This window comes from Pimephales promelas, chromosome 22 (genome assembly GCF_988280905.1).
Source record: "Pimephales promelas chromosome 22, fPimPro1.hap1.1, whole genome shotgun sequence".
In the NCBI taxonomy this organism is placed as follows: domain Eukaryota; kingdom Metazoa; phylum Chordata; class Actinopteri; order Cypriniformes; family Leuciscidae; genus Pimephales; species Pimephales promelas.
This window is the reverse complement of record NC_142790.1, coordinates 20,890,192-20,916,710: the sequence shown is the minus strand read 5'-3', so window position 1 is coordinate 20,916,710 and position 26,519 is coordinate 20,890,192. Positions and strand designations below refer to the sequence as shown.

General features: G+C 36.4%; 4 protein-coding genes and 2 long non-coding RNA genes across 8 annotated transcripts; 1 reads left to right on the top strand and 5 right to left on the bottom strand.

Annotated features, from left to right (window-relative positions):
- Window positions 1-43: 43 nt before the first annotated feature.
- On the top strand, window positions 44-7,351 carry mcmdc2 (minichromosome maintenance domain containing 2). The gene is made up of 15 exons (XM_089125436.1): window positions 44-289; window positions 486-616; window positions 836-895; window positions 1,359-1,554; window positions 1,630-1,752; window positions 2,076-2,177; window positions 2,707-2,835; window positions 2,939-3,173; window positions 3,256-3,461; window positions 3,562-3,728; window positions 4,081-4,260; window positions 4,734-4,867; window positions 5,213-5,322; window positions 5,563-6,233; window positions 6,449-7,351. The coding sequence occupies exons 1-14, from the start codon at window positions 139-141 to the stop codon at window positions 5,712-5,714; spliced, it is 2,076 nt and encodes a 691-aa protein (XP_088981562.1). The 5' UTR covers window positions 44-138; the 3' UTR covers window positions 5,715-6,233; window positions 6,449-7,351.
- LOC120488361 (uncharacterized) lies at window positions 5,417-6,239 on the bottom strand. Its single transcript, XR_016149107.1, has 3 exons — window positions 6,159-6,239; window positions 5,888-5,955; window positions 5,417-5,698 (listed from the first exon to the last, which is right to left on the bottom strand). It is a non-coding gene; the product is annotated as an uncharacterized LOC120488361 (long non-coding RNA).
- Window positions 6,443-8,343, bottom strand: LOC148969608 (uncharacterized). The gene is made up of 3 exons (XR_016149108.1): window positions 8,210-8,343; window positions 6,994-7,048; window positions 6,443-6,502 (listed from the first exon to the last, which is right to left on the bottom strand). It is a non-coding gene; the product is annotated as an uncharacterized LOC148969608 (long non-coding RNA).
- A 783-nt stretch (window positions 8,344-9,126) lies between these two features.
- On the bottom strand, window positions 9,127-11,028 carry tcf24 (transcription factor 24). Its single transcript, XM_089125778.1, has 2 exons — window positions 9,944-11,028; window positions 9,127-9,720 (listed from the first exon to the last, which is right to left on the bottom strand). The coding sequence occupies exons 1-2, from the start codon at window positions 10,379-10,381 to the stop codon at window positions 9,619-9,621; spliced, it is 540 nt and encodes a 179-aa protein (XP_088981904.1). The 5' UTR covers window positions 10,382-11,028; the 3' UTR covers window positions 9,127-9,618.
- Window positions 11,029-12,223: 1,195 nt separating this feature from the next.
- Window positions 12,224-19,404, bottom strand: ppp1r42 (protein phosphatase 1, regulatory subunit 42). 3 transcript variants are annotated; one of them, XM_039684697.2, is made up of 9 exons: window positions 19,312-19,404; window positions 17,562-17,700; window positions 16,551-16,717; window positions 16,300-16,438; window positions 15,703-15,819; window positions 14,204-14,321; window positions 13,789-13,920; window positions 13,223-13,355; window positions 12,224-12,535 (listed from the first exon to the last, which is right to left on the bottom strand). In XM_039684697.2, exons 2-9 carry the CDS (start codon window positions 17,691-17,693, stop codon window positions 12,493-12,495), a joined length of 981 nt encoding a protein of 326 aa, XP_039540631.2. In that variant the 5' UTR covers window positions 17,694-17,700; window positions 19,312-19,404; the 3' UTR covers window positions 12,224-12,492. The 3 variants fall into 3 exon arrangements, with proteins under 3 accessions (XP_039540631.2, XP_039540630.2, XP_088981561.1); XM_039684696.2 differs by lacking the exon at window positions 19,312-19,404 and adding an exon at window positions 18,878-19,121; XM_089125435.1 differs by lacking the exons at window positions 15,703-15,819; window positions 19,312-19,404 and adding an exon at window positions 18,878-19,123.
- Window positions 19,405-21,381: 1,977 nt separating this feature from the next.
- On the bottom strand, window positions 21,382-26,333 carry cops5 (COP9 signalosome subunit 5). Its single transcript, XM_039685148.2, has 9 exons — window positions 26,248-26,333; window positions 25,955-26,125; window positions 25,622-25,856; window positions 24,896-25,024; window positions 24,426-24,491; window positions 24,248-24,333; window positions 24,052-24,163; window positions 23,192-23,340; window positions 21,382-21,642 (listed from the first exon to the last, which is right to left on the bottom strand). Exons 2-9 carry the CDS (start codon window positions 26,089-26,091, stop codon window positions 21,552-21,554), a joined length of 1,005 nt encoding a protein of 334 aa, XP_039541082.1. The 5' UTR covers window positions 26,092-26,125; window positions 26,248-26,333; the 3' UTR covers window positions 21,382-21,551.
- Window positions 26,334-26,519: the final 186 nt, after the last annotated feature.

The window sequence follows — 26,519 nt, the reverse complement described above, 5'->3', positions numbered from 1 at the left end:
TGCATTTGGGAGGGGTAAATACATTAAATTAAGCAATAATAATACATAAATAGATGCGGTGTGTTTGTTTCTTTGGTTTGTTCGAGGCTATGTTTCTTGAGTCACGTGTGATGCATCTCATTTACATATGTTGTATTGATGTCCAGAGACTCCAGCTTCTCGCCTAACTGCAGAGCGGTATATAGCGGAGATATGGATGGTCTACTTTCTTTAAAAGAAGCAATAGTAATTTATTTAGATAGAAGTGGCGGATTACGTAAACTCATTGAAGACTGTAATGTCTTTAAAGGTTTGTTTATAAAGTTTTGTAGCATTATTAGCGGTTTAAATGCATCTAGTAGTTTCCCTCAGTGGACAGGAGCTCGTGCACGTGACACATACAGTGTCCACATCCGTTTTTATGTGACGTTTTAGATTAATCATTATATTTTATGTTATTATTATATTATATTATAACTGTTGAAAGGGGGGTAAATGTCTTACAGGTGCGCAGCAGATGGGGGCCGTGTATCGGTTCAGTTTTGATGTAAGTCCCTCAGATCTGCTTGAGCTCGACGCCTCACTGGGAGACTGTATACTACACGACCCTCTCAAAGCTGTTTCACTTTTTCAGTCAGTGAGTTGCACGAATGAAATATACAAAATACCCAACTTATTAATCAGTTACCTTACGTTTGCTTATCCAAAGACGCATAGCCATGCATTTTCTACCAGCAAAGTTACAGAAGAAACAAATGTCATGTTTTGTATTGTGCTTAACAGACCACATTGATATTTACATTTTAGAAACTACTCTGTATTTCAAACAAATGAAAATGCAGTGGTTATTTTTCAGGTTTGTTATCTGTCTATAAAAACTCTGTCACTTATTGACCACATTGAAACTGAAAGCCAGGTAAGGAACAGCTTAATTAAATTCACATTTCACTTATATTTGTTTGTTTATGTGTCCACTATTGGTCAAAAGTTTTTAATGTTTTTGAAATATTAATCAGCAGCTGTTTTCAGCATATTTTTGCAAATCAGCATAGAATGATTTCTGAAGGATCATGTGGAATTGAAGCCTGGAGTAATGGCTGCTAATATTCAGTGTTGCCATCACAGGAATAAATAAAAATATTAAATAGAAAGCAGTTCTTTAAATTGTAATACAATTTCACAATATTACATTTTACAGTATTTCTGATCAAAAAAATGCAGCCGTGGTGTGCAAAAACATAAAAAAAAAAAAAAACATTTGACTGATAGTGTATGTTTGAGTACTGACTTGGATATTATTGGAATTCTCTAGACAATCAATTATAGACCACCAGGGTATCAAAATATAAAAAAAAAATTATTATTTTTTTCTTCCATAGGTTAATGTTGTTTTAAAGCCAACTCACTTGCCACCTTTTCCTGACTATTGTTTGGATCTCTCTGAATTTCCTCGTGGATATGGTCCAATGAGACCTTTAGCTTTGGAGGGCCTCGTAATTGCCATGACACGTGTTACCAAATACACACAAGGAGCCAGATTTCTCTGCTCAGAAGAGACATGTCCTTGCTCAAGAGGTAGGTAACCTAATTAACTTTATGGGCATTATTTGTTGTTTTTTTTTACTACACAATTTGTCAATTTGTCCAAAGGGTTTCATCATATCAGAGTTCATGCACCAGGTGCCACAGAGTCTGCCACGGTTAGAAGTGATTTTACCTGCTTTCTCTGCTCTTCACCGCTGAAAGAGGATGTGAAATCTCGTGTTTTAGGGGGTGAGACAACATAAATAAATAAACAACATGAATGAAATATTATATAAAATATAAATTTGATACATGGGAGAAATAATCTGTAAACTTTATACTATTCAGTTTTGTGATCAGTATGATTTTAATAATGATAATACTTTTATTCAGCAACGACACATGCATTGATCAAATGTGAAAGTAAAGATATTTATAATTAAATTAAATGTTACTTTAACTTAAATTCAACAGTTATTTTATAGTCTAAATGTTAAAATGTGTAAAATTTGATATATATATATATATATATATATTTTTTTTTTTTTTTTTTTATTTTTTTCAATTCACAGATAAACAGCTAGTTGAGCTCATGCATGTAAAAGCAGTGGATATTTTGGGAGTTCATGATGCTTCTTCTTTAAGATATCAGTCTGTCACCCTTTTTCTAAGAGGTAAATGTACTTTTTGTTTCCTACATTACCCCCTTTTACTTTCTCATGGTATTGCAAATAAACTTTACTTTTAAACCACGCATTAGGAAATAATCCAGTTAGTTTGTTACTTGTCATGCCCGATTAACCTGGTTTTCATAAGGTTGAATCAGAGCTCTCAAAAACATAAACTGCCGAAACACATCCTCTCACAGTGTCTTTCACTATTAGATTGGGTGTTCATGTCTCCTTCAATAATATTTCTCAGTTAGCCAACTGGAGAGGCCACAGATTCTCTGGACGGTATTAGCATATTGTGTTGACCTAGTATTAGTCTGGAATTCAATACGCCAGGCTCTAGTTACTAAACATACATGTTAATAAATGTAAGGTACACTCATTAGTTGCTACAAGTCATAGTGGAATCATTGTTTAAAAGAGCCTGCAGTGTTTCTTTTGGCAGTCGTGTTGGTGGTGAGCTTGTTTCTCAAAATAATAAGTGAAGACCAGCCCCCAACTGTGATTGTTTTGTTTCTCTTAACGTAATTAGATGAACTGTGTAACTCCATGAGAATCGGCCATCTGTACCGAGTTGTGGGGATTCCAGCTCATGTGCACCAGTGGCCCAATGTAACCTGGAGTGTTGAGGCTTGCAGCGTCCAACCATGGACCTCAAAATGTAAGGTCTTATTTTGACTTTGATGCTGTAAAAACAGCCAGACAAATTCACAGCATGTCAAAGTCATTTGCTCCTGACTGCCTCATTTGCTCAATGCTCACAGGCTCCCCTCTGGTTAGCAACAACTTCCAGAACCTGCAGGAAGCATCGGCCTGTTCCCCGTGGAGGTTCGCTGCCATTGTAGCCAACTCATTTGGTTCCCCGGTGATCCCACCGGGACTCTACAACACATTAAAGTTGGGGCTACTTCTTAGCTTGGTGCAAACTGAAGAGAATCCAGACTCGCCCAACCACCTGGATGTGCTTGCTTTCACCAGTGACAGTCTAATAATTGATAGGTACAGCTTTACCAAATGCACATATCCATTTTGATAATGATCTTCAAAATATGATGCATAGTATGTGTTTATTCGTTGACAGGTTGATGAGATATAGCCTGACATTGGCCTCACGAGGCATTCATCATGAGCTGACAGGAGAGCTGTTGGCATCTCTATCTAGAGATGAACATGGAGCAGGTACGGCCAACATCCATGCAGGTTCAGCTTTGCTGGCATCTGGAGGAGTCTGTCTGCTGGGAGACCTCACATGTTACAAGAAAGACAAGCTGGACGTGCTTCAGTCTGGTGACAATTAATTAACATTATTTATATCGCAGATGACAGCTAGATATGAAAGACTGTACATGCATTAAAGGACAGCACTAAATACATATTTTTCTTTCAGCTCTTGAAAGCAGAACTGTGTCTGTTTTCATTCCTGCCAAGAAGTATGGTGATGATGTGGACCAGCAGCTCTCCTTCCCCATCCAGTGTAACTTTTGGGCCTTAGCTGATGCTGCTTCCCCCTCCAAAAGGACAGCCAGATGTGATAATGTGGTGCTGGGTTCTGTGGTGGGTTCATATCCAATCTTATTATAGTCAAAAGAAGCTTTTCCTCAGGAAATGATAATGTGGGACTTTTACAAGCATGCAGTACATAACAAAAGACTGATTAGGACTGTTGTAATGCTTCACAGATGACCCCACCTTTTTCTGTGTTTGGGAACAGGAACCAGAGACAATGCCATCTATTTTAGGAGAGTTCCTCATTGTGGTCATTTGTAGCAGTTACTGAACCGCACCCCTGCTTACTCCAAAATGTCTAAAAAATGACTTACTGTTATTTTACAGCATTACATCAGTAGTCATGGTTTTACAGCATCTGCTTATTTTATAGTGATTATGATTTATTTTATAAATGCAGGAAATGGGTTCGGTTCCCCTTCAACTCGCAGGGGCATTTGGACTCGTAGTCCAGTGTCGAGAAACAAGCGGCAATCATCCACTTCTGTCCATGACGGTGCATACCCTGAGACAGGCCATGTGTCCAAGAGAACCACTTTACCCAGCATGCATGCAGTTTACCACACAAGACTACAAAGAGGTCTGTCAATAATACACTACCAGTCAAAAGGATCGAAGCCCCTTTAAAATTTTAATAAAGGTGCATTCACATCATAATTATGAGATTTCAACTTGTAACGCATCCACGTCCTCGTTGAGATTGTAATTACAAACTAGTAATTTGAGAGCTCCTACTTGTACCACATGACCACTGCTGATTAATTTAACCATAGTGTTGCAATAGAAACACATTTCCCAGGTCAGAGTTGAAATTTCTGCAATTATGACATGGCATGAACTCAGCATATTATTTAATGTCTGTTTTTATTTCTTTAGTGAACAAAAGGCTTCGTTTAAAAAAATATATATGTTAACGTTTGGCCAGTAGTGCACAGTACAACACTGTATTTGGAATGCTGTCTCTTTTTCAGTTTACTAGTTTGAAATGTTAAGTAATCTATGACTTAATTACTTGAAAAATAGCATGTTTTTCCACACTTGAATATCTTCTAGCTCTTGGCTCATGCAAGGGAGCTGAAAGTCGACATGAGCCCTGAGGCGGAAAGGATGATCCATGGCTATTACATGGGCAGTCGCAGGGTTCGCTCAGACTCCACACAGAGATCCTCGGTCTCTGTCAAACTGCTGTAAGCATTACAAAATTACCAGTTTGAAACAGTTTCCTTTTAAAAGGAAAGTGACATTTGGCATCTCTTCTGTACATAGCCATATTAGACCACTAGATGGAGCAGTTATACTGCAAGTCTGCAAATTAAGGGCTTCCCCATTTCCAACAGATTGTCAGAAAACATGCAATAGTTCATTTTGAAATAGATTGAAGACATTAGTACACCAAACAACTACTTAAAAAGGGATGAGGGAATAAAGCATGAATAATCTAACTATTACTGTAAAACAAGCAGTAACAACTGTAGATTAAAAAAAAAAATACAATTTTATACACAACTAATATTGTTTACTGGTTCTGTTAGGATTTCTCTGGCACAGGCTCATGCTAAACTCAGTCTGAGAAAGCAAGTTCTGGAGGAAGATGCAGTCATTGCAGTACTACTGTGCGAGAGTTCGGTCACCCTAAAACATGGTTAGTTCCTTCATTTTATGTCTTTCTAAAGTCTAACAAACTTTGAAATCCATTCATTCTAAAATGACATTCAGTAAAAAAACAAAATCAGGAATGTCTTTTTTTAAGAATTTATTTCAATGTGCATTTGATCAACCCATTCACTTTTGCAGTTCATTACTAGTTTAAAGTTAGGATCAAGCTCCTGTTACTGCATGTGTCGAGTGTTTGAGAATGACAAAGTTTGTCTTGGGAATGCAGGGGCCTCTGCGCTTGTTTTTCCACCTGATGCAGTGTTTCCCTGTGCTCTTCATGACCTGGACTCCCTACACCAGAGGGACCTTACACTGGAAGAATCCCGCAAGCAGATCTTGAATTTTGTGCACACCTACGCAACCTGTATAGAGGAATGAAGCAAGGTATTACAAGTAGGAACTAAGCTTTTGCCTATTTAAAGTCAGGTCATGTCCTCAGAAAGTCACAGTTTCAGCACCCCAATTTGGTCTGACGGGTAAACGGCAAATGTGAAATCATCATAGCAAATGACATTAATATCAAATATAGAATTAAAATGTATGCAACTTACCAGTATTGCAACTAACCAGTCTTCATTCATCAGCACTTCTGTCCCCATTTTCTAGTTTGTCCTTCGATCTGGTAGGAGAGGTAGAATAAAATCAACACTTTAGTATTTTCAAATGGGATTCTGGGTAGTCAATTCAATTCTGCTGTTGCTTCAGGTTTCAGATAGTCACAGTGTCAACAACCCAGTCTGGTCTGATGGGTAAACGGCGAAAATGTGATATCATCATGGTGAAAGACATCAAGTATAGAATGAATTGTATACAATTATTTACCAGTATAAAAGTAAGTGGTCTTCATTCAGCTACATTTTTCATGTCACCATTTTCTAGATTCAGTCCTTCGATCTGGTAGGGGAGATAGAATAAAATTAATACTGTTGTATTCTCAAATGGGGTTCTGGGTAGTCAATTCAATTCTGCTGTTCCTTTATGCTTCAGATAGTCACAGTGTCAACAACCCAGTCTGGTCAGATGGGTAAACGGCGAAAATGTGATATCATCATGGTGACAAGCAATTTCAAAAACACATATTTATCACTCCAAAAAGAAAAATAACTTGCCAGTCTTCAAGATCTGAACTTCTCAAGTAACCCTCTTTCCTAGTATAATCATTGGACCTGGTGGGGGGAGAAGTAAAGTCAAATTTAATGCTGCGTAAATCTCAAACAGGCTACAGGCTAATCAACTCTGTTGCTTCAGATAGTCACAATATCAGCAATCCATTTTGGTCTGATGGGTAAACGGCAAAACGTGACTCATCATGGCAACAAGCATTCCTCAACATTCATTTCACACAAAAGAAAAACATTAACACATTTATAATGCACATCTAAAAAAAATATTTCTCTTCATCTGCACTTTATCAGTAGCAATGCTTGAACCTAGTGAGGATAAGTGAAGGTGGCTAATATATGTTCTTACTCACATACCAATAGTCAATTGCTATTGCTTCAGAATCAAATCAGCACCCCAATGTGGCATGAACAATAAACTGCAAAAATGTGGAATCACTGCTTTTGGTTTAACGAACCAATCCGACACACTATACATCCCAGTAATCTTGTCGACATGTTTAGTTAAAAACAATTTTGCAAATTCAGTTTCTTACCTTTGCAGTGATCCTTTCCACTGGCTGCAGCCATCTTCATCTGCCTCTTCTGAGACTGAAAAAAGGGATAGATTTAACTTGTAATTCTTCTTAGTAAAGAAACATGACAAAAGCAGCAGAAAGTTATGAATGATATACCAATTACCCATGTTATTTCAGTAATAGATTTAATGCCTCAAATAAGCAGCACTGATGGAAGAGGAACATGAAAAACTCAATTCCACCTCAAAAAGATGACTGATGAGCTAAAGGTCAAAAGGCATTGTAACACAGCTTGAGAGTAGACCCTCACACACAAACACAAAGGCCTAGGCAAGGCTAGCTCAACTCAAGGTCAGGACCTTTACCAAGACCACAGCACCTCCAAGTGAATCAAAGCCCTGATTACCCAATCCAGGTCATGTAAGACCATTCCCAAACCAGTCAGGCCACACAGGGGACAGCAGACCTATGCCGGACAGAGCACAGTCCTGCCGACAGCAGAGCAAATGGCAAAGGAGCAATTTATCACCAGATCTGGGACACGCAGCTGCCAAAATGATTTATAACAGTCCTCATGGGATACTTAAAACCTTTTCAAAGATAGGTCATGATTACAACAAGATTTGACAAAATCATGATGACACCATTATATTGATTATACGGTCCTTGAAGAAACGTAATACAGCAAAACTTCTGTATTCACTTTAAGCTCAAGATAAACCCTTCAAACGAGGTCTAAAGCAAAGTTATTTGTGATCTCTTCACATCATCGCTCAAAAGCTCAGTAATAAGTCATAACGTAAACAGGTATTTACAAAATTTTGAATACTCGTCCAATTTATGACATTTATAGTAAAAGCACAAATTTGGGCTGATCGGTTTTGCAACAGGATGAACAGGCTCATCACCATGAGGTCTTTTATGGATGCGACGCATTATTATGAGAAATCGCGCGAGTCGTCCTGACGATTACTTACTTAATAATATTCGGGACTGATTTGGTTGCTTAAATCCTTCAAATTCAAGTTATTAATGAGAAATGATGCTTCTACTGAACGACGTCGCAAATTCGTATTTTTGTAACACGTGTGTGAACCAACCACGTGGCCAGCCCAGGACGCGAAAATCCCTAAACGAGCGTATGATTTCATGAGCAGGACAAATCACTGCAACAATACTTTCACTTATGTTAGAATGCATCAATACAACTAAGTATTAATTCAAACACATTTACCTTAAGTTATACTGTCTGCAACATGTAGAGCGTGCGACCAGCTCAGTCCACTCTGGGAAGAAAAGGATGTGACGCATGCGTATTAGCTACTTCCCATGTTTTGTACTTCCTAGTAGGACCAGCACATGCGTGCTGATGTGCTAGTCTGTGATGAAATAAAATCGTCTGAAAGTTAAACGTTTTAACTCTGGCATAGCTTACGTTTATGACACGTTTGTATTGATATAATTCCAAGTTTGATTAAAAAAAAACATTTTGGAATTTGATTTCTTTCATGAAAGAAGCTTGCTACTCAAACCCAAAGTAGCCTACACAGTAACATGGGATTAGCATTCACACACACACACACACACACACACACACACACACACACACACACACGCACACGCACACGCACACACACACACACACACACACACACACACACACACACACACACACACACACACACACACACACACTAGGCTAGTAAGGTAAAAGTATGCATTACTATATATTATACCCTATTTTATAATAATATCCACAATTTAGATCAAAATGATCCATTCTGTCAGCCATAGGCTAGCCTACTATTTACATCAATAGTAATCGGGGCTATAAACTTTTCTGTTTTGGGTTTTTTTTTTTTTTTTCAAATTACTTTTCAGTAATTTGTCATGACCAAGCTTTAAAAGGTTTTTCTTTTTAATGTTTGATAAATTGTTGTACAGCATGATATATTGCATGATATGTTATAGCCTAGCCTAATAACTGTAGCCTAAATTAGATAGGCTATATTTAAAATGTTCAGTGTATGGTATACTGTTGGAACACATTATATTGCACATTGTGAATGATTTAGAAAAAACATAGATAAGAATGATATAAACTTGAGATCAGTGTAATTTTAGTTTAAGAATTTTTATTTATTATTTTGCACATACTATTCACGCGAAAAGAAAAAAGGGGATGGTGATGCTATTGTTGCGATTCTGACAGACCACTTCACATGACGAATGTTAAGTTATTCACACAAGCGTTTAGTGCAAATGTTGTAACAGAAAGTGCATATAGCCGACAGCTCAAGCATGACAGCTCATATAACCCAACACACGGAATTTCAGACAAGTACAGAACTGCAAATAGCTAAAGTCTAGCAGAAACCCACAGTTAAAAAACACAAAAGTTTAATATTACAATCTTATTTACATATTTGAAATAATTAGGATATATTAATATGCACAATTATTCAGCTGTCTGTAGCATAATGACTAATCAGTTCAAAGATTTCTGTTCATTTGTAGCGTAAAACAACATTTTACAGGCTGAAACTGGACAATTTGTGCAACAAAATTACTAAAACAACAACATGTTTTAACCTTCATTTTTAAATCATTACCTCCAAAAATCTTTTGTGCAAATAATCTAAGCTATGTTTGAGACGATGATGAAGATGCCCCTTGATTTTCATTCGAGTTACCCAGGAACTGGCCAGTGGCACCGATATACAATCTTGAACGCATTGGCCATTTCTGAAAGACAAAAACAATGAATACAAACACTTAGGCTATTTTAAAACTGTTTCATAATATGAATTGGCACGCGTAAAATGGATATTGGCAAGTAGGCTAGGCTAGAATAAACCTTAATCTTAAAGTAGCCTAATTCAAAACTTGTGAAAAATGTTATGTTTAAATTTCTATTTCATGGTAAAAATAGGCTAATAATTGGACAGCAGATTGTACCAAAACTTACTTTCACAGGATGCAAGTAACCATCGCCTTTAAGTGAATTCAAAGCTTCAGTTTGTTTCGTGTTGTCCTCTTCCATCCCTTCCTCTTGTAAGGTTCTCGTTAAATGCGCTATATATGTGGTTGCCAATATCAAGACGTCGAGTTTGGACAGTTTGGTGTCCGGTGGCACCGACGGTAATGTTCTCTGCAGCTCGAGGAACGCATGCCTGAGCGTCTGCACGCGACTCCTCTCGCGCGCTGCGTTGGCTGCTGCGGGTCTCCCTCGGCCACCGAGCCCACTAGACGGGACCACCCTGGAGTGGGACAGGGCCTCTGCGCGCCGGCTGTCCGCTGAGACAGTTTCGGGACTGGGGCTCGAGTTGGGGCTTGATGCGGGACTGTCATCCATAACTGTTACAGAACCAGTGCCATCCATACGGATCGACTGTCTTCCAACCATTGGAATTACCCCTTAACCTGGTTGAAATAGTGGGCTACGTTAAAAAATACACATTTAAATAGGTAAACGGGCACATTACAAATATTAAAGAATATGTCAAAAACACGTTTAAGCTCAGACACTCGTTAAAAACTTTAATGGGAACATTTGCCTCAAGTGAGCCCCCCAAAAACTCATATCCATGCGAGTGAGTCATTTAATGTGAAAGCTTATGAAGCAGCAGTTATGATTTAGGCTACATTAAATCATATTAGAACATGCAGTTTTAAAACTCTTTAAGGTGCATTTTCATGAGAACATACAATGTTATAACCATACCTGTATTATCGTTTCAAGTGCTGTCCTAAGAAACACACATCAAGGCATGAAAACCTCCACAGCTCGGCAAAAGTAAAGTTGTAAATTATTAGTCCCCTTCTCGTTGGAAAAATACAGTTATGATGCTGCGCGTGAAAGGTCGTCTATATGGGAAGGCTGTACGTCCGCGCACACGAAGCGTCCTCACCTGAATGACTGCGTAAAGTCTCACGAGCCTCTAATTTATCGGGCAACACAAAGAGCTGACAAGTGTTTCACTCCGGTGTAATTAATCAAAAGCCACAAAAACTCTGGCAACTGGAGCCGTTCTCGCATCGGTCGGTAGGAGGTACAGTGCATTATCCGACGCCAGAGGCAGGATTTTTCGGTTACTTTGTAAACCACTTTGTAATCCACAACTTCAGAAAATTATATAACATATTGTTTAGCTATTTAAGAAATAAATAGGCTACTCGTATCCCATTTATTGGCTTTGTTTGGTGCTTATGACTTTTTTTGTTATACAATTCAACAATATTGTAATCAAGCTGGCAGTGCCCAAGACAATTTAATTAGCCTATTCTTTAACATTTTAAAAAGGCATGCCGATATTGTAATTTTGAGCCGCAGACATCAGCTTCATTTTCTGGGACAAAGCCAATAAATAAACTCTAAACACTGCAATCAACTGGCATGCTTGAGGAAATTCTTGTGAGACTCCTAAATTAATCATTCTGTTTTCCGCAAACGGAGATGTGGGAGAATTAATGAATGGAATTATTCATAACATGTATATCTGAGACTGTTCTTAATAAACATTGTTTTCCTAAGGATGAAGTAACAGTATTGCCCGCAGGCCAATAATTATGAAGCAGAGCAAATGAGGTTAAGTAAGCTTCTCTGTCTAATTACTCTACATCTTTCAGAGGGTATACCAGATATACAAATTTCCCAAATACGTAGAAATTATATTCGTGCATCTTACTCACCGCGTATTCTATAGGCCTATATGTCTAAACATTATTATAAAATCAGTTTTATATTTCATATACCGTTCCGGTCCAGAACGCAGTGTCTGACCATGAATAATGTGTAAGTTGAAATAAATCCTTAGTCGGAAAAATAATTATATGAATCTAAAAGATAATATGATTAGCTCTGAATGTAAACTACTATTTAATTAATTAAATTTAAAGCACGATGCAGTGAGACTTGGACCATTTATTTGTAAATCAATTTGATCAGAGAAATATACTACATATATAATTTTATAAAAAACAAAAAACACAACATGCTAAAATTATATTTTATAATGTAAATAACTAAAAGCATTATCAAACGCTAAAAAATAGAAAATTAAACTATAGTATAGATGTATAGTCAGAGAATTTCAAATGGCAAATACAATCTCACTTTGAGATTTTGTCATTAAAATGACCTATTTCAACTAGGATTTTTTTTATTTAATGAACAATAACATTACTAATAGTATTCTTATCCTAAAGAATGATGAACAAACATGATGATATTAAAAATACTCAAACATTTTCCAAAGTAAATTTATTACAAACAAACACATACACAAATATTTAAGAAATAAGAAATTGAAGATGCAAACTATAGGCAGTGCAAAATACTTGTCACGATAGTGCATAATGGTGAACCTGCTCAGAAATTCACATTGTATGTAAGTTGCCGAGCTGAAGACTCGCTGTATTGGAAGTATTTAGGAAAAGGCCTCACACAGGTGACAAATACTTTTTAAAAGCCAAAAGGACACTGATAAAGGGTTTTAAATCAGCAGTTTCAGATTTTCAGAGTCTGCCTCTCCGCATTGGAATATTTAGCCCCCTTGACCTGTGAACATATCAGAACATTCATGAATTAAAGTAAATCAAATGAAATGTGAATTACACTATTAAAACAACATTTAAACAATATTTGTTAATAGTCAAAATAGTAAATAATGCTAAAAAAAGCCAAAAACTATAACATCCTGGCACACAATGTCTAATATATGCTTATATAAATTATCACTAAAATCCTTCTACTGAACCCCTATAATAACATAGAAAATTAGGGCTTTAAACAACTGTCATTCAGCATTATCATTCTTTTTACTTATACTCTGGCTTGTTACATTTTTTTCTTATAAGTACAAAAACATTCAGTTCATATTTATTGTAGCTAACAATGATTTCCACACACTGATAAAGCAACTGATATGATAACCAATAGGATTAACACATCAAAGGGGTATGATTTGTGCAGTAAAAGATGCTATCACATTACACAGCACAGAACTGTGGTTAACCTCAGGCCAGTTCTAAAGGAGAAAGCTGTTTATTTGCATGGGTGGAAAAAATAAGAGTCATACAGCTTGACAAGCAGCAGGCATTTGACTGAAGGCAACAAATGAGTAGCTGCATGCAACTTTACACCGATAGCTTTATCTAAGAATTTCTTCCACTTTTTTAATAGCAGATAAGTAAGTATCGTAAGTTTGATTAATTTAAAAAAAGCAAAAAACTAAATAGTTCATACCTTCTTCCTCTGTTGTCTGCTTGAGCTTGGTCTGTCCGAAATGCAACGCCGGGCTTCCCAAATTCTGACGGCTTTCTCAGAGAGCTACTGCGGTCATGGGCAAAGAGATGTTGAGTGCCCGTCTGAATATCAGCTAAAGCAAAACACGGGTTAGTCACACATTGTCATAGAAACTGACATGGATACTTACTCAACCACATGCTGATGATGTACAATAGTGGAATGTAAAAAAAAAAAATGCCTTGCCCATTAGAAATGCATTATAGCAAAATAAATAAATAAATAAATTACAGCAAATATCAGAGAACAAAGACAATTTCATTACAATGCACTCACCAAAGAAATTTTACGATAATGGTGACATGTTAGTGCCCTATTGTATTTGTAATACAAATTATACAGTGTGTAAAGTCATATTTAAATAATATAACATTTATTTTAATCCTCTATATATATAATGCATTAATCTAAATAATGACACACACACACACACACACACACACACACACACACACACACACACACACACACACACACACACACACACACACACACAATATTTATACTTGTAGGTGGATTTGTGATTTGTCCTCTGACATCTTTTTTGTCCTCTAGTTTCTTCTTTGCATCTTTCGAGGCTTTCCAGTTGATTAGAAACTGCCTAGACAGCTCATTTATTTGTTTTCCATCGAGGTCCTCTAAATATCAAGAAATAAATACAGTTTCTGTATAATTTTGCTGACTAAACAATTATTTAAAATGCCAAGCACACCACCAATAAAAATAACTATTAAAATAATTCAAATGCTTATTTGAAATGTCATTAAAAGTGACAAATTAAATACATAAAATAATAATGATACAAAATAAACAAATAAATAAATGACATAACAAAGGAAACCAATCACTGATTCTTTAACAACAAATAATTGCATTTTTAAATGACTAAATACTCAGCTTCACAAGATAGCTAATTCTCACCTAGAATTTTGCAGACAGTTATTAGTCTGTCCCTGTATTTAGGTTTGTGACACACAGGATTTCTTCTCAGATCCAGTAGCCGCAGTTGAGACCATTGGCTGAACACTGTCTCTAACGCCTGAGAGCATGAATAAAGGCATTACATTTCAAAATCATTGGTAGACAAGAGTAAAATACATCTTTTCCAAATGTTCCAAATGACATTTTGCATCCTGGAAGAATCCTGAACACTAAAAAGATTTTGAAGATTTAAAATCTTCATGGTCAGGGCGACAAAGAGGGCACAAGCCTAAAAAACTAATTTGGAGGGGCAAAAAAGTCTAAACAAAACATCAGCTTGTTTTAATAAATACTGTCACTCGGACTAACAAGTTCCCCTGGGCAGTAGTCCTCAAGCGTGTTGCCTGCAGTGTATGTTTATCTAAGGACACATTAATCCAGGCTGGAAATATGAATACTCTCTGGACACGCTCTGATTGTTCATTGCCTTCCTGTCTCAACTAAAATGCTTCCACTTTTCAGTCCGTGTGCAATCAGCTCTAGCGGGACCCCAGCGAGCCGCGCGCTCTCAGGCTTTGATAAATGATCGTGTCAGGTCTGTCACTCTGAGGGCTTGGCTGGGAACTGCCCAGCGCCAAATTGCCCTCCCATGCACGGGGAGTGCTGAATGCACTCCTGACTGGGCTCTTTCCAGCCCCACACTGGGTTAATGATGGCCAGTTATGAACCTGTATTTGACCAGCGCTTCGATCCCTATCTGCACTGTCTGGCCGTGCGCCACTAACAGCCTCTGCAGTACCCATTTGTCACTCGGCTGACTGCCTGTCATAATCTATTTTAAAAATCCATAATGTTTCCTCTGGAATTGGACCAAACTGCGTAAGGCAGGAATTGATCCTTTGGGTGCTGTCGCCACTGAATCAATAGTGGCAAAGGGGTTGTATAAATTAAAGGAGATATCTGCTAAACATGAAAGCTTCCTCTGACACATGGATCACTATTATCGGTGGCAGTTGCTGAGAGAATTGTCTTTTGTGCTGTTGGACAAAGTTAGCGAGGTGCTTGACAAGGTTTTTTTTTCAAGGAGTTCAGAAAGTGTTCCTTCACCAATCCTTTAGTCACTATTGAATGTGTGATATCGATAGCTTGGAAAATCCCTTTTCCACAAGAGGCTTTTAAATGTTTTTTTTAATACAAGGCTGAAGTTAAACGGGGCACTGAGTGTATTGAGCACTGAGTTTAGTGTGTACTGAAAACTTGTGCTTGTTTAAATTGTCAGCAGAAGCTGTCCCTGGAGACCGGCCCACTGATTTGTTGAATAATTCTGACCCTGTGCACGTCTGGAGATTGCTGGAAGGATTTGTAGGATTAGGTTTTTGTGCTACTCTCCCTCATATCATTTCATCATAGGAACATACAACTTCGTCATATTTAAACAGAAAAATGTATTAAATAAACCATTGCTCATAAGTATCTTATTTTTGGAAAACCATATTAACCTGTATGTCCTGTAGCTGGTTATCAGCAGCAAAAAGATGGGTGAGTTTTCTGAGAGGGGCCAATTCCCATATATCATCAATGTTATTTTTGCAGATATTTAAAATGCACAGGGTTTCCTGAAAGAATATAATATAAATATAATTAGTAATGCACTTTAAATTTGAAACCAGTTCCACTTCAGGCGAATCAATGAAGATTTCACTGTTAGTAAAAGGAGAGCATTTAGGATTTTTTTTTCTTGCAGGGGAAAAATTGGGTGCACTTACACTTGCAATTTCATTAATTATCAAAATAAACAAAATTCTCAACTTTTCGGTTTGTTTTCCCATTGCCTGGGCGGTAAATACTCCCCTGTTGATTTGTCAGACAAGGAGGCAGCCACAGAGACCTCTTTTACCCTCATCAAATTTTGCACAGAACTGCTTTGATACACATCTTGGTCCTTGAGTTGTGCACCTCTCTTCTGATTCTGACAGCAAACGAGATGCTTCAGGACACTGTGCTATATCAGACTAAATATAAGTGCACTAGTCTGAAGATATCATTGAACGACCTGTTATTCACTGAGGTGATTGTTAAAGAAACGAGTTACTCACAGATAGGCTAGAAATGGATCTCGGGTCAAAGACCAGCTTTTCTCCACTGGGTAGTTTCTGACCTTCCACATGCAGCTCCTTTAGGCTTTTCAGCTCCTCTAATCCCTCCACCACAGTGATGCTGTTTCCTCCCAAGAATCTCAAATACAGAAACAATTGTAGGAAATAACACAATATTAATGTCAAACTTCATTTCTATGCAAGCAGGAATGTGATGAGAAATAATAACACTTACACTATCATATACTTACAATTTGGAGAGATTATGCAGAGATGAGAGGTTCTCTATGCAAGCGATATTGTTATTTTGCATATATAAATGTGTAAGTTTTGAGGCAAATCCCAAATTGCAGATTTGTGATATTTGGTTGTCATAAAGGTAAAGGACTGTGAGGTTTCTGCAAATCGATAGATCATCCTATATGTTAAAGAGGAAAATAATCAATAAACATTAACAATATTGCCATTGAAAAGTTTTTGATGTTTTTGAAAGAAGTCTTGTATGCTCACCAAGGCTGCATTTATCATACATACAGTTAAACTGTAATAGTGTGTATATTTTATTTTAATATTAGGGCTGTGCAAAAGTTAATTGCGATTAATCGCATCCAAAATAAAAGTCTGTTTTACATAATATATTTGAGTGTGCTGTATATAATTATTTTGTATATATAAATACCTATGCATGCATGTATATATTTAAGAATTATTTGCACTTAAATTCTGTATATATATAAAAATACATAATCTATATTATATAAATATAAATATTTTATACAGGAATAACACATTTTCTTAAACATATACATGCATGTGTGTGTATTTATATATACAAAATAATTATATACAGCACACACAAATATACTATGTAAACACAGACTTTTATTTTGGATGCGATTAATCGCAATTAACTTTTGCACAGCCCTATTTAATATATGTTTAAATGTAATTTATTCCTGTGATCTCATTAATTTTCCCAGGCTTCAGTGTCACATGATCCTTCAGAAACCATTCTAATATGCTGATTTGGTGCTCAAGAAACATTTTCTTCTTATTATTATTAATTTTAACATTTTATCTGTGCAATTTAAGATTTTTCTGGAAAGAGCTTTTTTTCAATGTAAGTCTTTAATAATGTCACTTAATCAATTTAATTCATCTATGGTGGACAAAATTCTCACTGACCCCAGACTTTTGAATGGTAGTGCAATATTTAATTTATTGGAAACTAGAATTTGAACACATTTGATCTTTAAACTTACAATGTCCTCTATACTTTTGTTTGAAAAGTTGAGATGGGTCAGTTTCTTCAGATACTGCTGGAGAGATACACTTCTGCAGGTTTTTGAGTGATTGCTTGATTTTGCGATCAGATCCACTGTCAGGCGGACCATAATGACTCTGTGTGTAAAAATATCACAGGATAGATTTCTCTTTTGCAGCACAGCATGTCAAGGGAATAAGAAGATTTATGAGAGAGCCAAAAACACAATAAGCAATACAAGAACATATGATCAAAAAGAATTTAGAGTACATGCAATCCTATCTATTTAGTAACCATGGTAAATTTGCTTAAGAAATAGAACATTTTCAAATCTAACAGGTAGTTTAATTATCTTAATAGGTCATTTTTGTTAATTTCGGATGAACATTTTATGGTCCTAAGCCTTCCACAGACTATACATTTAAATATTTTGATCACTTAGTGATTGCTATCAGGATGTAAAGAGACTTTCAACCAGCAAAACAAAAAATGTTTCTGGAACAAATCACCTACTCTGCCTTTAAGTGAGAAATTAAGATCAGAAGTTTCTTTAATACAGCCCCGAATCTCTAAATATTGCGTCTATATTGATTTTAAATAATTTTTTGAAAGGGATAATGTGGTGAGTGACCATTATTTTTTAATGTACTTAAGAGACATATTCAATTGACCCGCAAACCTTTGTCAAAATTACATATTATTTTTGAAAAGTGAGATTGAGGGCAAATGTGAAATAGACATGTGACCTCAAATTATCATAAAGGGAGATCTATTCTCCCAAGGAAAAACAAAATAACCCAATACCATTGAGTTATGCATTGTCTGTATTGACACATCCTGCATGTATCTGCATTAAAAAAAAAAAAAAAAAACTTACCAAAAAGACTTCCTTGGAAAGACCTTAAATTATATTTTATTCCATATAGCCTATTCTGATTCATATCTCTATATTGTCTTTTGGAACTCACTATATTGTCAACCAGAAGATGAACTTTAGGACAGAAGTAAAGGGAATACATACATCAACACATGACAGCAGGTCGGTTTTACACTTGATCTCAGAGCAGCAAACTATGGGGATTTGACATGGAGAGCCTCTTAAAATCAATAACTTTCTGTGGTTACCCTCTAGGGAACGGGATAAAGATGGCAGTTTGCCAATCTTTATACACCGCAGTATATTTAACAATATTGCAATACACATAAATGAGCATTCTTATTTCTAATAAACAATGACAAGCAAGGCCACTGACTGTTGTCATGTAAACAGAAAAGGCACACGCACGCTATAAAATAAGCACCGCATCTTCTTACCTTAATATAAGTATAATACAAATGTTGTGAATTAACTGTCGTCAGATATGAACACAAAGTGTTTCTGCTGCTGTTATGTCCTTCTGTTCTCCTCTTGTCTCGGCTTTGTTTAGGAAGCGAGCTGATGTTCCCATGGTGAAGCGACGCGAGCGCAAGATCACGCGGCTGAGAGGATCAAAATGTTGCATGACGTTCTCAACCGAAATGGAGAAAAGTTTACATTGTGGACTTTAGAACACGACGTTCACCGCTTGTACTCTCGATATATGTGTGAAAGAATGTTTTATGCTGTTGTTAAAAGTTATTTATTCTACTAAGAGCTGTAGTAATTAATAAGATGTTTAATTAATTTAAATTAGAATTAACTTCTATCATTAAAGGTATAGCATAAATGAACGTCTGAGTCAGTCTAATAAAATAACAATAAAACATACCTGTGCCCTTTAGAAAGTTGACATTTGCCCGAGAAGGCACAAATGAAGCAAAAAAAAAAAAGGCCACACAAATAAATGACACAACAATTTACCCTACACGTGTGCAGATGATTACAAGGTGAAAGACAATTGTTTCGGAAGAGAAGAAAGGTTCAAACTAAAACCTGTGGCCAACCATGATGCTTATTAGTGTAGACAAGACCCTTAAAGGGATAGTTCACCCAAAAATGAAAATCCTGTCATAATTTACTCACCCTCAAGTTGTTCCAACTTCCAAACCTGTATGAATGTCTTTCTTCTGATGCACACAAAAGAAGATATTTTGAAGAATGTAAGTACTTTCCATCGTATTTTTTATATGGATATCAAAGGGGCCCATAAACTGTTTGGTTACCCATATTCTTCTAAATATCTTAATTTTTGTTTAACAGAAGAAAGAAATTAATTCGGATTTGGAACAACTTGAGGGTGAGTAAATGATGACAGGATTTTCATTTTTGGGTGAACTATCCCTTTAAGCATTTAAATGTAGAAATCAGAAACCATGTTTATCAGCTTCGGCTGGTAGACCGAATATTTCCCCTTCTTAAAGCCCTAAACTGCTGCCCCTAATAATGCATATCAGTGTGGTGGGCTGGACAGAGGCACTGCAGTGACCCGTGTATTGTTAGGCTATATACTGTGAAGGAATGTGCTTCCTGAGACTGAGTGACCTCTATTTAGCATGCAGCGTACTTGGCAGAAAGGAAATGTAGCTTTGGTTGGTCTAGGGACGCAGAGGGGGAGTTCTCCCCTTTTCAGACTCTCGTCTAGTGCATTAATGTTTCAGGCTCCTTACTGCCATGCTTGTTGAGATTATTATTATAAGGTCCAAAGAAAACATCAGTACTACCAAATATTGAGGTCGTAGGTCCCAAAGGCTAGTTTAACATTGTCCTTGTGATGCTGATTATTTGTGCTCATCGCTCAGATATATTCTCTTAATCACATATTCATCAAAATTATTATTATTTTAAAACATTTTCTTTGGGTTCAGCAAATGAAGTGGAATTCCAAGTAATTTAAGAAGACTTGCTAATGGAAAACATACCGGAAAATTAGTTAATGGATTTGGCTGATGTTCATTTGCTCATGCTTAGGCTACATCATCTCATTTATTCAGTCAACTCTCCTTTCCTTAAAGTATTAAAAATGCTCATCTGGTGATGATTATTAGCATTATTTGTAATTACAATGGGTGAAATACAGAACTTACGAATGGTTTTGATGACTGCGATTTTAATTAATTAAATCCTCTATGGACTAAAAATATTTTGGCCACTTTCAGGCCAAAATATGAGGCATAATTGAACAGACTGTTGCTTTTTCTGGAACATAACAGTACATTTTAAAAATAGGGACAAAAACGTGCTTGACGTCACCGCTGTTGTCTCTAAGAAAATGCAGACAAGTTTGTGTGCATGAAACCACACAGGCGTTGAGTGCACGCCGCGATAAAGAGCAGACACACAGTGCTGAATAGACTCCACTGTATCGAGCTCCTGTTTCTGTGATGCATCAGTGACAGGCCACAGTGTAACACTCAGAATCCTGAAGGATTGTGTACTACGCAGAGACAACCTGCACAGGGTCGTCCTGACAGATGCGCTGTGGCCATGCCAAGCTGTGTTTATCTTTGGGCCGTTGAGTTTGTTATTCCATTATGTAATGCTATGACTGGCAAATATGAAAATGACCTCTTGCGGTTTCTGTTAACATGTTAAATATAATGTTTTTAGGGTGTGTGGATGGAATACTGCTATTACAGATCCCGATCCCAAGCTGTGGGAAATGGGAATGGTGCGGTACCGTGTTACACACTGAACCCAGAGGAGAATACATTTCAAACGTCTGGTAACATGCGGCGCTAAGGAAAACTCATTTGTCTTGATCCATAGGACAGCTTTGACGATGAGCTGTGCGAGTTAGAATTTCAGACAAGACTTTATTTTTCAGACAAACTGAGCCGTTCACAGATCCTAAAAATGACATGTATGTTGAGCGAAGAAAAGATGAAGCAAAAACACAATGTCCATCAACTAATAAAACCGAACAGCAGTTTATTTCTTTGTTTAAACAAATGATGCAAATATTCCTACAGGAGAATTGCTTTGAATCGTTCAAAGCCGAACCATAACGAAAGAACACATAACTAAGCAAACACAGAATGTGAAGTCATCTAATTGCAGTTCCTTCCAAGTTCAGTTGGTAGATGTGTTCACTTGATTGAAGAGTTTGTCTTTGATAACCTGGGACATCAAACCATGAATTGCTTCAATGGTCGTTTTGCAGCTGAGGGGCAAAGAAAATGTTGTTATAATGTGTTAAAATGCATAAAATAACATATTAGGTCACTAGCGGGACTATAGCACAAGTATAAAAAAGGGGACTTTTTAGTTATCCATGATCTCATACAAAATATGTGTACAGAATGTGAAATCAAGATTCAAATAGAAGAATTTACCTAATTTCTAATTTTTCAAAGCTAAGTTACCCCCCCCCCCGCCCAAAAAAAACAACAACAACTAAATTTAAATACATTTTTTAAACTTTTTTTTACAGTTCTGTAAAACTGTTTTTTGTTTTTAACCAAATGTCAGAGACCACATTAAAAGTCGGTACTTTAATTGAGAAAATTAAAAAGATTTAAAAAATTAACCTAGAATGAAGCTTTTTTTTCAGGATTATATCGAAATGAATGTAGATGTTTTTAAATTCTTATAATGCCTCTAAAAAGTATTTTAATTATCATTTTGTCACATTTGAAAATAATAAACTTGCCCTACTCAATTTATTTCACAATTTCACATTAATAATTAATCATTTAGCAGACGTTTTTCCAAAGCGAATTACAAATGAGGAGAGCAATAGAAGCAATAAAGCCAACAACAGTCCCAGTTAGTCTAGCACAGTACACTTACTCCAATTATTTATCATAACTGACACTTCAAATACAGTTTTTTTTACAATCACTTTGCTACTATTGTCAGAAACAGGATGTCATATTCCAAAACTCAAAACGGTTATCACTTGTAACACAGGCTGTCTAATGTTCAAAACATTGCATTGTGCATTCACATCTTGCACTTGCACAATCATGGTTAAAAACAAAAACAAATTTACTGTGAAATACCATTGAAACATAATTATAGATCACACAATCATTAAATATTGTAGAACAAAAAAGGTGACACAAGTTTCATTATGGTTCTACATGTACAGTAAACACATCTCTGTAAAAGCACTGCAGTAGTAGAGAGAATACACACATAGTGGAATCATTGAACAAAGTGTGTGATATATTGATGCAAAACACTACAGTACAATCACAACATAGGTTTATTGGAATCAAAAATAAATATGGATATTGTCGTCTAATTGGTTCATGCTCCACGCTAATTGGCGACAAATGAATCTCGTTATCTTGAAACTTTCATGATTTACTGTAAACATGGAAGTGTAAATACATTAAGCGTAATGCAACAGTTACTTATCATTTTGAGCATTGTATCAATTGATAGTTCGATCATTGTAAAGAAATGAATTGACACTCTTTTGAAATCTAATGTGTGAATTGACTTTTGAAATAGTAGTACTTTGATGTTAAGTTGAGTCAAATTGAACAGGTGATTTTTGTTGAATGAACATGATCTTTAAGTTTTATGTGTTTTGTATCCAAGCAATTAAGAAAAGAGTTAAGAGTTTTGAAAAATGTGCATTTTGAGTTTTGTGTCTAGAGTTGTGAAAAAAAGACATCAAGGTTCTGAAAATAGTAAAAAAAAAAAAAAAAAAACTGTAAAAAGGGAAGCACTTCATATTGAATTAATAGAGATCGTATTACCTGTCACGTGTAGCCTTTGCTAGTTTGTCCTCAGATTTCCTATCATGCGTGTCTAAGCCCAGCATGAAACTGCCTCGTCCTAGCTGGGCTTCAGCCTGCTCGAGCTTCTCCGACAAGTCAAAAACCTGTCCAGTGGTGTACTCTGCATTCTGAAGGAACAAGATCCGTTAACACCACCATTTTGCTCGCTCTAGACTAGAGCCTACGTTAATGCACGATTTCACAACAATACTTAAACATTCACAACACGCCTTTCACTGATGGTCAATTCAAAAGGTTTCTGAATTGTTTACCGAAGCCCCCTGAATGAGGTCTCAAAAGTTTGCTGAAGGTGAGGTTGTACACTGCCCAGATGAGGGTTCACAATAAAGACAGACTCAACGAATTAAGGTGACAACGTAATCACTGACAACACTTCTTCTTCAGCGTAGCAAGACGCTCTTGACAAGTAGTCAATTCATCTCTAACGGCGTGCTGAGGCTGTTGTTTAGATAGTCTACAGCTCATTGAAAGTGTTAAACAAGGCTCATGACAGAATGTCGTGGTCAACTTTGACAGGCTTTCAAAACAAATAGGTAAGGAAACAAAAGCAGCATCTACAAAAATTAATCATGTGCACAGGTTGTCAACAAACCCCTGTCATATTATCAATCTCATCCACATAAAAAACTTGTACCCTCTAATATTTTAACAAAGGCGATTTCGAGGGGAAGGAAAAACGTTTCCGTTTTCTTGTAATAAATGTGCTCTTAGTTCCATATAATTAGGCATAATTTACTGCCATCACTACAGTACGTACATGAAACATGTAAAAAGGACACTGTAAAATAAACTTAACATTAATAAAAGAGAGTGCTTACTGTCAGCAGACTGGAGGAGCTCAAAGTGTTGACCCAATACTTATTCCAAAGCAGCTCTAGGAGTTTGCGATCCAGGGAAGACTTAAAATAAGCCACTTCTAAAGCATAATACCTAAAAGCAGTAAACGGTTTATTGTGAAGTTCATATACAGTCAATTTAAATCATTTACAATGATAAAAACACAGAAAAGCTTACTGTTTGCAGTGCACTCCAAAATCCTCAATCTTGTTAAGAGGTATGGTCTGGTATTCAGATGGACCCTCATCTGGAGGCTTGTAACCCTAACGTTAACATTTAAATATGTGGTGATATAAATGAATAGACACATGAATATGAAAAACTACACGGTTACAAAAAAGAATTTACTGATTACCTTCGGATATGTCCTGAAAGCTCCAAGATTGACCTTCCCTGCGGATATAGTCCTTGTGGGATCAATCTGAGAAGGATGAAAAATTACAAGGACTGTAATAAGCAAAACAGTTCAGTCAAAAATAACAAATAAAAACACTGAGGTGCCAGTTTAGCTGGAGAAAGTTATGAGCGCTCAGCTTGCTATTTGCCCTCGGCACAAAATAAGCAATGGCAATGAAGGGTAAACTGTATAATGTATTCAGTTACAAAGCCAACAGCAATTAATCAGACACCACTACAAATGTCACCAAACTCTTTCGTATTTCGGGGGTCAAATATGGATCACTGATATTGCTGAATTTAAATTGATACTTCGTAGATGAGCTATTTTTTTCATTCTGTCTTTATAGATTGATGGTATAATGGACTTTGCAAAATCAGCCCTAATGCAAAATAAGCAACAAGTTTAACATTTCCAACAGCACTTACCACTACTGCGACAAAGGGCTCTTGAAACTGTTGGTTAAGCATCTGAGTGCTGACATCTATGCCTGAGAGCCAGCAGCCGTATCCAGGATGACTGTGGTACCATCCAATGGCATTCTCCAACCGCCCCACCTAAATGAATTTATAGACGAGCCTCAGAATTAATAATATTTCATCATGTGCTGGGCATGACATTCATGACGAGTTGACACATAATATGCCAATTAATGTACAGTGTAAACTATTAGATTTGTATTATTCTTTTTTAAATCCCTATTTTGCCTTCATGAATTCATATTAAATCTTGTGATTTAATAAATACATTTTTAAAAGTTCAAATATTCCATGTAGTAGTAGATCATGAAAACCAAATGGATACAAGTATAAAAGAATAAATTATATACGTATTTTAGACAATTATATCATATCACACCACACAATGCACACATTTTTACTTCCTCTGACGTGATCCTTTGTTTTTTGGATGTTTACTATTTTTAAATCATCTTTAAAGGGCAAATATCCCATGTAATCTCTCAGTTAATATTAGATCATGAAAACTGTAAAATTTGTAAAATAATATGTTTAAAGGAGCATGTCGCACAGAAATTGAAAACAGAGTAAACAGAACACAGTGGATATTATCATATTTGGAAACAAAATGTGGGCTTATTCTTATTATCTATTTGTCTAATATGAATTTTGGAGAATCTGTTAGGTTCCGTGTACCTGTTTAGCATTCTCTATATATGCAGCCATGTATTCATAGGCTGCAGCCTGAGCGTTGACTCGAGTTTCAGTGCCTTCCACGGGTAGAGCAAAACTGTCCATGATGTTCATGGTCTCTCCATCCACCTTCCCCAGCATGAGTCCCATCACCTCCAGGTTTCCTCCAGAACGGGCATGCATCACCATCTTTAACAGTGCCAAAGCTGATATCTTGCAGTATTTAAAATAATGATGGCTGTAAACAAGAAACGCAGTATGGAGAACTGTGTTATTAATCATTCGAAGACACAATGCTTTGATGAGGAAGAAATTCTTATGGTGAGGTATACTAACTCTTTAGTCCATGGTTTGGCCGCCAGAATCTCTTGTTGTTGTTTTTTATCATACTTATATATTTCATCAATACTCTGAACTTCCTGCATGCTGTTTGACAGCTCCCATGTTTTCATCGCTATGCTACTGCCAGCCATAGCTCGGAATCGGTTTCTATGTCCAGCAGATGAACTATAACGAAGTATGTTAAACACCACAAGCAATATAAGCTCTTTAAAGTACTATATAATAGATAGAGTGATAAAAGGTTTATCTAAACATTTGAACGCACAATTTATATACCATTAACAAACCTTCTGCTGTTTCTCTTTCCTACAACTCTAAAACCTAAGTGAAGCTAGCTAGCATACGCGTAACTAAGGTAATCATGTTTGTGTCAAAATAAAAGTCCCAAAGTAACGCGACTCCGTAGTGAAGCAAGCTAGCACAACCTAAAATCCAGTTTTATATTGTTATCAAAATAAAAGTCTCAAACTAAATGTCCTTGCATACAGCTGAGTCCGAAAATAAATACGACCGTTTAAAAATAAATACGACCTCACGTTATGTCAGTTATCTATCTATC